This window comes from Cydia splendana, chromosome 12, assembly GCF_910591565.1.
Source record: "Cydia splendana chromosome 12, ilCydSple1.2, whole genome shotgun sequence".
Classification (NCBI taxonomy): Eukaryota; Metazoa; Arthropoda; class Insecta; order Lepidoptera; family Tortricidae; genus Cydia; species Cydia splendana.
Genome location: NC_085971.1, coordinates 7,838,935 through 7,851,513, shown reverse-complemented (window position 1 = coordinate 7,851,513; position 12,579 = coordinate 7,838,935). Strand labels below are relative to the sequence as shown.

General features: G+C 43.4%; 1 protein-coding gene across 1 annotated transcript in view; it reads right to left on the bottom strand.

Moving 5' to 3' along the window:
- LOC134795421 (uncharacterized) overlaps window positions 1–12,579 on the bottom strand; it is a 39,164-nt gene that overhangs the window by 5,918 nt on the left and 20,667 nt on the right. The window contains exons 5-18 of the mRNA XM_063767260.1: window positions 12,239–12,259; window positions 11,185–11,307; window positions 8,809–8,995; window positions 6,576–6,667; window positions 5,970–6,148; window positions 5,566–5,702; window positions 4,955–5,106; window positions 4,220–4,343; window positions 3,451–3,594; window positions 2,720–2,875; window positions 1,907–2,018; window positions 1,466–1,617; window positions 841–989; window positions 269–437 (exon numbers count right to left, since the gene is read on the bottom strand). Of these exons, the coding sequence (XP_063623330.1) occupies window positions 269–437; window positions 841–989; window positions 1,466–1,617; window positions 1,907–2,018; window positions 2,720–2,875; window positions 3,451–3,594; window positions 4,220–4,343; window positions 4,955–5,106; window positions 5,566–5,702; window positions 5,970–6,148; window positions 6,576–6,667; window positions 8,809–8,995; window positions 11,185–11,307; window positions 12,239–12,259 (1,897 nt within the window). The remainder of the gene's footprint in view (window positions 1–268; window positions 438–840; window positions 990–1,465; window positions 1,618–1,906; window positions 2,019–2,719; window positions 2,876–3,450; window positions 3,595–4,219; window positions 4,344–4,954; window positions 5,107–5,565; window positions 5,703–5,969; window positions 6,149–6,575; window positions 6,668–8,808; window positions 8,996–11,184; window positions 11,308–12,238; window positions 12,260–12,579) is intronic.

The following is a 12,579-nucleotide window of genomic DNA, read 5'->3' as shown; positions in this document are numbered from 1 at the left end:
AAATGCACACTGCTTGTCTTCATTTAAAAACGACCCGTTTTGATTGGTCTCAAGAGTATGTGTGTATATAGATGGAGCGCGGTGTATTTGCAGTATACTAGTATAGTAACGGCCCCGAGCGTGGCCGTGTCCAGCTCCCGCGATGCACCGCTTGCCATACTTGAATCAAAACAAATGACGGTCGGCGTCAGCGTCGAGCGTGCACGTTCGGAGCGTGCGTTCCGTGGTCCTCGCCTAGGGTAAGTTTACGTGTGTAGTGTATACTGACGGAGCTGGCGTTGCTGAGCGAGTGCGGCGACTGCGGCGCGTGATGGCGGTGGCGCGCCAGGTCGGTGCGCGCGCGGTGCGCCGAGGTGTCCAGCAGCGGCCCGCCGCGCGGCACGGCCGCGTCCAGCTCGCGGGACGCCGTCGCTACCGGCGCACCTGCTGTGTCTGCGCTGCAAATATACGCCGCCATTATTTATCATATTTCCAAGGTTTGCCTTATGGGTGTGCACGTTTCTTGGTATTGAAACACAGGCGGACAAGGTGGAATCACTAACCTAATGCTAAGAAATGTAATTAACCCTTTTTGCAATAAATATATCAAGACTATCTAATGAAACAGTTGAGTTATTCTCGTCCGCCGCCGCGTAGATAACGAAAAAGACTTAAAAAATGTATAAACCTACTTAATTTCACAATTAAAATTAGACCGCATGCTAGCTACTACTGGGCAGGAACGAAAAGAAAATCTTGATACAACGCGGTGGTGTAGTGTAGATCGGCCCGGGCGCCACCGCAGCCTGCACTGAAGGAGCCAGCTGTTCACCAGCAGGCGTCCACGTAGTCTGTACTCACGTGGTGTCCGCGTTGGTGACGGGCGCGGCGTGGTGCGCGGGCGGCGTCACGTGCGGCGTGTGCGGCGGCGTGGCGTAGATCGGCACGGGCGCCGGGACCGCGGGCTGCACTGCAGGGGCCACGCTGTTCACCGGCCGGGCATCCACGACCTGATGAACGGATAATACCGATAATATTAACGTAACGTACGAGTAGATTTCATGATTGCACCATTTGTGCGCTGTACCCTCACGACGAATCGAAATAACAAATGCGCGCAAGCTGTTAGGTCCCGTACAGTCAGAAGCAGAAGTTGCTAAGCGCGCGATGTGTTAAAAATTACCTTGACACGCTCTTATTCTATTAACAATAAAGTCAAGATCATTTTGAAGACCTCGCCCGCTTAGCAACTTCTGCTGCTGAGTGTAAGTACGCCGGCGCGTCGCTATTTTATACTGTGAGTTGGCGGAGCGCAAATGATACCGCGCGGTTGCACACTAAAATTAAGTTTCGGCCAGCCTCGTGGGGCGCGTATGGTCCATCGCGATCTGTTCGCGAATGGCATTCACCAATCTGTACGCACTTGAATTTTACGAGTATATTTAGCAGTGCTCAATCTGAGTGAGAGGAATAGAATAACTGTCACCTTAGGCTCAGGTTCCGACACGGTGACGTCACCGATGTCCGGCGCTTCCCGCTCGCGCGCCTCGCGCTCCCGCCGAGCTGACTTGTCCACCTTGGCGTACTCGTCCTCTATGGGCGACAAGTCGGACAGGTCGCTGTCGGAGCTCCAGGGGTCTGACAAATAAATTAACATGTAGGTTAATCGTCGTAGGTCGATTGTCAAGTTAAATTTTCATAAAATATGTTATGTAATTGTCCGGTACTGCAGCAAAATTTCAAAACTTGCATTAATAATATAGGGTTAACTATAAACAATTACCTACGTATTGTAACTTATTCATAATTAACGTTTATACGTCACCACTATTTTATAGTTTTCTTTTTTATGTATTATTTGTTTTTATTAAACACATTTAACTTTATATTGCAGATGTATAACTTGTCATGTGAGCTATAAACTAACCGTTGATGAGCAGAGGGTCGGGGTCGGGACGTCGCGGTAGTGGCGGCGTCTCGCGGCGCGCGGACGGTTCGTGCGGCAGCATCACCGGTAGCCCGGCTTTCTTCTGCGTTTCCTGAGAGATCACATTACAATTAACCTTTTGGACGCCAATGACCGATATATCCGCACCGCAGGTCTAACGCCAAAGACCGATTAATCGGTCACAGACCACAGAGCAACATAGACCTACGTGCATATCGTCAGGTGACAAGCAAAACTTACTAATTCCCACCACAAGTTCATAGCCATAGTGAATCATATTAGTACTAAAAGAAGGTAGATTTTTAGTAATTAGTGACTTTTGCTTGTCACCTGACGATATGCATAAAGTTCAATTTCAGTTTTGACACTTGGGTGCCGTGGCGTCCGAGTGACAGCTTTTGTGTTTGACACGGCGTCGAAAAGGCTGATACAGGTTTAAGATCATATTCGCTGGCGTACAAGAAAGAGGTACAATTTGCAACTAGAAGTATACTTCTATGTGTATGTGTTATTTATACGAATCGCTACTTGCATGCGTATAGTACTAGGATCCTAGTGTAGCGTATGCGCCTCAAAAAGCTCGCAAATGGATGTTCATATGCACTAAATAGTACTATACGCATGCAAGTAGCGATTCGTAAAAGCGCGTTAGACGAATCGCGAAAAGCGTGTAATCGCCTGATGGTAAGCGATAACAGTCTCCCATGGATATCCTCAACACCAGAGAGGTTGTGAACGTGTTAAATGGAACATCGGCTTTTTAGGCCGAAATTTTGTCCGTAGCGTACTCACCAGCAGCAGAACCTCGAGCCTTGCGACGCGCTCGTGCAGCGCGGACAGCGCGCAGGCGTACTCGCGGTGCGCGTCGCGCGCGTTGCTGCTCCACCACTCCTCGCGCGCGCGCACCATGGCGCGAGTGCGGCGCCACTCGCGGAGCGCGCGCCGGGCCTGCAACGTGATCACTTTTCAGTTATGTAGTCGGGTAGGGTACAGTCGCCATCATATACATCGGAGCGGCCAAGGTGCTCAAAAATATCTGAACACGCACTCTAACGCCTTGACAATAGAGGCGTGTTCAGATATTTGGGAGCGCCTTGGCCGCTCCGATATATCTGATGGCGACTGTACGATGTACGTGTCCAAAATTATGTTCATATTTAGTTATGTTTTACCTTTTAGTGTTTGTTTCTCTCTCATTTTCTCAAAAGTTAGCTGAAAGAGATTTCTATTAGAGATATATTCGCCTTTGTACCATCACGCTCCGCGATTGTTGCGCCATTTAGGATCCTATCTAAATTTGTTGTAATTACTTAAATACTAGGCTATATAATTTCCAATTTAGCAAAAACCCTAACATAACATGACCATAAAAATCCCGTGTGGTGACTGTACACATACTCATATCTTTTACTTTGTTACGTCTAGTTTGTGTAAACTTGTTTATGTGCAATAAAGTGTCATAACTACATACATACTTCGAAGGCTTTCAATCGACAAAGAGAGAATAAAAAAAGCTGGCCGACCTTGTCGTACTTGCGCTGCGCTTGCTGCGCGGTGTCGGCGGCGCGCGCCAGGGCGCCGTCGTCGGGCGCGCGCGCCGCGCACCACGCGCGCACGCGCGCCGCCACCTCCGCCGCCGGCGCGCCGCCCGCCTCCATGCCCACCACCTCGCAAAGACACGGTTCAATTAATCCACAGCGCTTTTACTTCAATTTCACGTAACGATATCATTTATTAGATGCCAACCATGGTATTACAAGATATTTACATATATGTAATAACATTATAAAGTGCAACATGGACTCTGCTGGGGCGCGGCGAGACAAAACCTCGCGAGCCCCCATGGCTCACCGTTTTGAAAAATTTATGAATCGAATCGACAAATTTTTTGAAGTGAACACTTCTTTAGCGGCGCTGTGCACGTTTTGCGACGGGAAAAAAATGTTAAACTCGCGACAGGTCACGTGACCGTAAGATTCGTAAGACGTAAAACGGACACGTGACCCGATCGAAAAACTGTTACAATGTCATTGAGTTTTCAGTTCTGCCGGCACTCCCGGAGTACAACACGTTACTTTTTTTTATAATGATCAAACCCGCTCACAAAATTTCAAAAGAATCAGTCGAGAAATGCGCCCCGTAGATGAGAACGGATATACGAAAACGGAGACCTTCGCTGCTCCACTCGGTCAATAAGATGGTCGTAGTCATCATGGTCCTTTATAGAATGGCGTTTCCTCTCAGAACCTAAGTACTATATATAATGTAGTATAAATGGTGTATAGTAGATACCTCGTGCAGCAACGCGCGCAGCTCGGACACCTCGGGGATGTTTGTGACAGGAGCGGGCTCGGCGGGCGCGGGCGGCGGCGACGACCGCTCCGGCGCCGCGCGCCGCGCGCCCGAGCGCACCGCCCTGACGGAACAAACATGCATCAATACTCGACAACCACAAATATCCGCATGAGATACCGGCGCTGGCGCGCTAAACGAATAAGGCCGAGATAAAAGGGCCGTAAAAACTGCGGACCTGAGGCCCTCCCGCCAATATCGAAAACTCATTATCGGCTATTTACTATCTATACACCTCTTGCATATTCGAGCGACAGAGGCAAATAACGTTGTTCGATGTTGGCGGTATGCGCACTGGTCGCGCCGCGCCGGATCATCCTCGAGACGACGCGACACAGCTCGCTAGTTTGCCTATAGGCGGCGTGTTAATATCGCGCGCCGTGAATGAAGCTACGTCCACGCACATAGTAACTAGGGCCGCCATGTCACTCTATAGTACGCGACGGATTTCAAATTTATTGAAAAAGCATTATTTCTAACATGCATGCAAATATACACGTTAGTATACTGCTCACGCAAGTATCCCTTTACTTGATCCAGTTATATGAATATGAGCCGCGTGTACGCAGCCGAGGGAGTTTAACTTGATTATACCTAACCTCCCCACTGCTGCAATTCAACCGATCTAAATCCCGACTCAAATAGGTCCAATGCCAACTAAAAATATGATCATACCTGTCCTCCCTCTCTTTATCAGCTGCCAAAGATTGCCGTATGAGATGGGCCACTTCGCTGTTTTCAGGGTCCTTCTCGCGACCGATGAGAAACTTCACTGGTCCTGACGTATTTCGTAGCACTGACGCGGCGTAGGCTTGGGTAACACCTACCTATAAATGGAATATCAAAAAATATTATATTAAAATTGATTTTAGGTTATAATAAAAAAACACATTCATCTCCTTCAACAGATAATATTGGTAAGAGGCGAATGCTACCTTGAGTACAGCTAGCAGAGCTACATCTTAGCTTGAGTAGTCAAAAAACGGGACAAAGGTTTTGACCAATTTCAGCATTATAAATATCTTACTTCAATATTTCGCGTGGCCAAATAGCAAATTCAGATTCAGGAAGGTAAAATTAGTCTAAATAACGTGGATATCAAAATATATATGTCCGAACTCGGCAGACATTCGACCAGGGGTTAGCCCTGGTGCGAGTCGGATGACGTTTATATTCACACATGCAAATGTATGCGAACGATTTGAGTGTACGCTGCACAGATTATATCCCTGTCCGCTCGCTAGTTTGGGTCGTACAGTAAATTGTGGAATAGTGATGTTATTTACCAGACTTTTGCCGTCAACCTCGATGATCTGGTCGTTGACTTGTATGCGTCCGTCGCGCGCGGCGGCTCCGCTTTCAGTGATAGTTTTAACGAATATGCCCAATTTTTCTAAGCCCGCATCGGCGCCGACACCCATTCCTGTAAACATCATTGTTAATTAAATATATAATGTGGAAAACCACACGTCCTCGTTGCAGTCGTTCTCAACCTTATATCACATAAGATAAGGTTCAAATTACCAATGATTGAGAGGCCCAGCCCGTCGGCCCCCTTCAGCAAGTCGACCGGGAACACGTGCATCTTCTCGACTCGCTTCTCGAGCTCGTACTCGGCGGACGCGGCCACCGGATCCACGTCCTCGTTGCGATCTCAACCTTATGTTACAAGAGATAAGGCTCAAATTACCAATGATTGAGAGGCCCAGCCCGTCGGCCCCCTTTAGCAAGTCGACCGGGAACACGTGCATCTTTTCGACTCGCTTCTCGAGCTCGTACTCGGCGGACGCGGCCACGGGGTCCACGTCCTCGTTGCGGCGGTCGTACTCGCGCACCGAGTGCGTGGAGAACACTTGCATCGGGTTCGTACTGGAATATAATACGCTAAGTTTAGGCCAGGTCCAGTCAGTAACAATAGTTGCTAAGCGGGCGAGGTGTTCAAAATTATCTTGACGCGGCTTTATTGTTAAGAGAATAAGAGCGCGTCAAGGTAATTTTGAACACCACGCCCGCTTAGCAACTTCTGCTGCTGACTGTCCATAGTAAAAGACAACCGTATAGTCCCGTTAATGAGAATTACGTGCGGAAGGGAACACTATCTGCTTGAAAAAGTTGCTTAAAAGCGTCAGTGGAGGTAAGATCTATGTTTACATTCCGATCTAATAAAAAAATCCAAATTTTCGTATTTAAATAAAAAGAGTTGCACTATCAGCCGTCCACAACTATATTACCACCATATAAAGTAGATTTTGAATAAGATTTTTGGGTAAAGATTAAAATAATAAAAGTGTTTTACCTGAATTTAACTTTTCTGTTCATCTTAACGAATACAGGCGGTGTGTAATATTCATCGTCCTCATCTTCTTCGATAGGCGGAAGACCAGCCACCTGAAATATATGGCAATTTATTGTTTGAGTGTTTCATTCACGACACTAGTCTAAAATATGCCGAAAGATTCTCAACTTAAAAATAGGAAAACCGATTTTTGTTGTTAAGTTGAACTGTTTTCTAAAATATGCCGAAAGATTATCAACTTAAAAATAGGAAAACCGATTTTTGTTGTTAAGTTGAACTGTTTCTTTATTGACCGAAGCGAAGCGAAGGTCTACGTTTTGACTCGGGCATTTTGCTTTCGTATGTCCGGATGTTCTCCTCTACAGGTCGCAATTCTTAACCGATTCTCGTGAAATTTTGTGACCGAATTTTATGACTAAATAAAATTTTTTTGTCAATCCGGTTTTTGGAAATTTTTAAAAATGGCGGAGTCGTGATACCTGGCGCCTAAACAAATAGTCGTATCGATATCATAAGACTTTTTTCTTTTTGAAACATGTTTACAGAGTTAATAGCAAAAAATGCAGAAAAAAATTATCGCTGGTTTAGGCGGTATTTAGATATTTAATTTTAACTAATTTTAATTTGAGAAGGAGTAGCTAAATTTCGTCAACCCATCTAAGAACTATTTGGCTCAGTTTGTAAACGTTCGCTTTTTCTGTTTGCACAGAGGGTCTGGGTTCGATCCTCAGTAATTGTATGCTGGGATATTATAACTTTTTGTATTTTTTTACACATCAATTTCGTATTGTTTTTCTTTAATTTACTATACACCGTGTTTTTATTGAATTCCGTTAACTTCGGGGTATAGTTAAGTACGTTTATAAGAACTAAATGGCATAGTTAATTTTCAAAAAAAAAAATTTTTTTTGTTTTCTTTTTTGTTTTTTTTTTGTTTAAAAAGTAATTAAATGTAGCATATAGCGTTGTTGTAACACGGGCATTACATTTAACTCAACCAAACAATTGAAATCTGTGACATATCAATGTCATTTCGTACATCAATCGACCGAGATTGTACTTAAGTTTAGTAGCAAATGTATGAACTCATTCTAAACACTAATCAATATGTAAGCCGGCCCTAAGGCAAGTGTACACGCTTGTAGAGGCCTTATAGTAAAAAAATAAATTATGGATTATCTCCGAAATGGACTTAATTAGAACATCGGTGTCTTTGAGAAAGTTACTTGATTTAAGCTCAGGAATGCACCCTTGAAATTAACGGAAATCAAAAAAAACACGGTGTATTTAAAGCTCTTAGCACCATGTTATTTCAAGCTCTGCTCGCGAGGTCTACAGCTCACAGAGCCACTAGTATTATAAGTTATAACTCACTACAATAAGTAGCCGGATTAACGTCATCTTTTGGCGACTTACAACAACTCTCAGCCCAACCACTATTACTACAGGTCGATTCACAAGAGCTGGCACGAATGGAATGAATGAGTGAATGAAGATATCTGTGTAGGACATTAACCAATGGTGGCTCTGACTGTATACCGATACGGGTGTCACTCATACAATCAAAGTTTGGTTCATTCCATTCATGCCAGCTTTCGTGAATCAACCTGTACTTAGATACTAGAAGTCTCATCTTCATTATGTAACCGTCAGATATCCGCGTCAGGAAGTCATTTCATGTGATTTTAAAAAGCTGGCGCCATATTGAACTGGTCCTGGTCCTATTGCGTTAAAAATCGATACCGTGGCTCACTCCGCGATTTCGTCGCCTCGCAACAAGTAGCTGTAAGTACATCCATCCCGCACAAATTTTGGCGGCCAGCTATAGGCCGCACGTGGCGCTTGCGCCACCTAGCGGTCATATCTGTCCTAATCGTAACAGGCCGCGTAGCCAAGACGCCAATCGCTTACGCTTCGTAGCGATCGAAACGCAACTGTCACTGTCATACTAATATGGAAGAGTGATAGAGAGACATAATGCTTTTCGTTGTCGAAGCGATAGCGATTGTAACCTTGGCTAGGCCGGCAGGCAGGTATTATTTATTCTGTGACCGTAGTCTAATCCGTAGAGGCCTACCTCGGTATAAAAGTGTCCGTCCTCGAAGTAGTGTATGCCGCTCTGGGTGGCGGTGGGCTCCGGCGGGGAGGTCTTGCGGTCGCCGCCGGCTAAGGCCGCCTCGCCCTCTAGCGACACCTCGTAGCTCTCGTCTACTGTATGATACTAGAGGCTCACCTCGGTATAAAAGTGTCCGTCCTCGAAGTAGTGTATGCCGTTCTCCTCGGCCAGCTCGCGCAGCGCCTGCGGCGGGTAGTGGTCGAACACGGTGGGCTCCGGCGGGGAGGTCTTGCGGTCGCCGCCGGCTAAGGCCGCCTCGCCCTCTAGCGACACGAACTCGTAGCTCTCGTCCACTGACTGCATGCTGCAAATATATTGATAAAGATTTATAACACGAACTTCATAATATGGGGTATTCGCTTCCAAAGTTGTATAGCATAATCGACTGAGCAGTCCCAAAGAATTATGTGTATCCTTTGTCATCACATCACATTTTATCATTAATTTGCCTATTTTTATGAAATAATAATAATTACTGTAGGTCTACCACATTATCTCAGGCAGTTCAGTAAAAAACTTGCGCGGACACGCGGTTGTAGTATAAGCTAGCTAAATTTTAAGAATAAAATTACTTTATTCAATCAATCCGTAGCTGACCATAACGACTTGTTACCAACCGTTACAGTTAACACTTAATGCAAAATTGAACCATATCACTTTGAAGAAAAGTTCAAAATTAGGTGGGAAATATGTTCCCCCTGCTTTAAACGGTAAACCTAAGTATATAGCTAGTTTGTTAGTGCACGACACCTTGCACTTTGTGACTATGCGCTGAAACTTGGCACAGTTGATTCTTAGCTGGTCATGAGCAGATACAGACCGGGAGACCTCGAGAGCCACGTCTCATTTAGTGGGGGGGAGGGGGGGAAGTTCGACGCCGCCGCGCTTCACTTGGAGCAACATTTCTCTAAAACTGTACCTATTAGGGCATGTGATATATCATTTTCGGTTAAATTAAGGATGAGGAATTTTTTTTGGAACCAAAACAATGCACTTTCTAACAAAAAAAAAACATAAAGCAGAAAAGACAAAAAAACGTATCTTGGATTTTTTCATAATTACCAATTTTTTTTTTAAAGTGTAGTAGGAATCTGAAAACAAAAAATATAGTTGTAAAGCTACACTTATTACGTTTAAGAAAATATATAGTTTATTATACAAAACTGTTGATAAATGGGAGATAAAAAATAATATTAAGCGTGGGCCAGAGTGATCTCAATACAAAATATTATTAATGTGGGAAAGTTACTTATAATTTGTTCTACAATCGTTTATTTTTTTAGTTTTTCGTAAATAACTCGTAAACGGTAGCCCACAGCAAAAAAATATCTTTTACGTAAATAATCTGTTTCAGATTTCTTATAAAATAAGTGCTCCTTTTTTTCGCTAAGATCAATATTAAAAAAAATATTGAAGGGAGAAAATAAATACTAAGGTCCTCTTTTTTAGTCATTCGTAAATAACTCGTAAAGGATGTCCAATAGCAAAAAATATTTTAACACAAGAATAATTAGCATAAAATTTCCTACAAAAAAGGTTATTCAAACTTTTTCGCTAGGATCAATATTTAAAAAGGGGACCTTAGAATTTATTTTCTCTCTTTAATATCGTTTTTAATATTGATCCTAGCGAAAAAGTTCGAATGACCTTTTTTGTAGGAAATTTTATGTAAATTATTCATGTACTAAAATTTTTTTTGCTATTGGCCTTCGTTTACGAGTTATTTACGAATGACTAAAAAAGGGGACCTAAGTATTTATTTTCTCCCTTCAATATTTTTTTTAATATTGATGGTAGCGAAAAACAGTAGTACTTATTTTATAAGAAATCTGAAACAGATTATTTACGTAAGAGATATTTTTTGGCTGTGGGCTACCGTTTACGAGTTATTTACGAAAAACAAGAAAAATAAACGATTGTAGAACAAATTATAAGTAACTTTCCCACATTCATAATATTTTGTATTGAGATCACTCTGACCCACGCTTAATATTATTTTTTATCTCCCATTTATCAATAGTTTTGTATATTAAACTATATATTTTCTTAAACGTAATAAGTGTAGCTTTACGACTGTATTTTTTGTTTTCAGATTCCTGCTACACTTTTACAAAAAAATTGGTAATTATGAAAAAATCAAAAATACGTTTTTTAGTCTTTTCTACTTTATGCTTTTTTTTTTGTTAGTAAGTGCATTGTTTTTGTTCCAAAACTAGATTTCTCATCCTTAATTTATCCGAAAATGATATATTACATTCCCTAATAGGTATAGTTTTAGAGAAATGTTGCTCCAAGTGAAGCGCGGCAGCGTCGAAATTTCCCCCTTCCCCTCCCCACTAAATGAGAGGTGGCTCTCGACGGCTCCCGGTCTGTATCTGCTCAAGACCAGCTAAGAATCAACTGTGCCAAGTTTCAGCGCATAGTCTCAAAGTGCAAGGTCCCCATACAACGGTGTGCAGTAACAAAGCAGCTAATATGTGGAGTGATAGTTACCTCTCGTAGGAGAGCACGGACTGGTAGCTGTCGTTGAGCGAGACGCCGTTGTCCTGCGGCGGGTGCGGCGACAGCATCGCCACGATCTCCTGCGCCTGCTCGTCCGACAGCAGCGCCTCTTGTCTGTGCCACACAAGGTAAGTTACACTCTGTTTAGCGATTATCACACTGATGCCTATCCACACGCGGCTTCGGTATGTGAGCGAGACAGCGCTATGCACGTATATAGCAGACCGGAGCAGCGTGAGGATCCGCATCTAATGTAAAGCTTGCCTTAGGATTATGTTTCGGTCCAGAAAAACGGATTAAATCCTGAGGGGCTACCGCGAAAACCGAAATTCGCAAATTGCGGGGATCTTACTCTTTTACTCCAATGAAGGCGTAATTAGAGTGACAGAGAAAAATGCCCGCAATTGACGATTTTCGGTATTGGCGGTAGCCCTATGGTACCTGATAATATAATCCGTAACCTAATGCTCCAAACGCTGTGTGCGACGATGATACATAAAGGATGTACAATCTTAGATAGTAAGGGTCCCACTGATTAACAGTCCGCCGGACGGAATCGACCTGTCAGTTAGAACAAAAAGTTGACAGTTCCGAACAACTGACAGGCAGGATGCCATCCGGAGGACTGTTAATCAGTGGGCCCCTTAAATAGTGTTTTTGTGTGAAATATACCTACATTAGCGAAAGTGCATATTGAGAATGCCCCCTAACTAGCAGAATTGTCATTTTCATTACATAATTTTTACTTCGATTTCAGAGCTCTATCTACTCCACACCGAGCTGCAAAATTGTATGGCCACTTTATGAATCAATTCCATTCATAATGTGTCCATGCACTTTTGCAGGTTACTGTTCATCTATGTATACCAACGTTGTAGTTGACTAAAATAACTTTTATCGATCTTTCCAACAAATTGTGGCTTTACATCAAAAAAAGATAATTGGATTTCATCGGGTAAAAAGTTATCAGACTTCAAGTAAGAAGGAGCATACTTCTATAAGAAATAGAGAAGGAAATAAAACATTACAATTACGGCACGCTTACCTAAGTTTTTTCTCCAGAATACTGCGAATTTGATCAGGCAATAGAAGCGTTGTGCGCACAGGCAGCATGCAAATAATAAAAATACAACATTTAATTACTCAAGCATGTCACGCTACATCAGACGCGAAGATAAACAAAATAGTACCGTCGTACCGATCGACAGGACAACTCCATCCTATATCTGTTTTTATTTCCATGATACTAAAATGATAGATCCCACTGTCAATATTATGAAAGTAGGCGGCTGGAAAACAGTGCCGTCAAATTATACCGGATTACAAAAACTATAGCGCGCGGTTATTTTATGCGATAGACGCAGCGTTGAACGCATGCGTCAACGG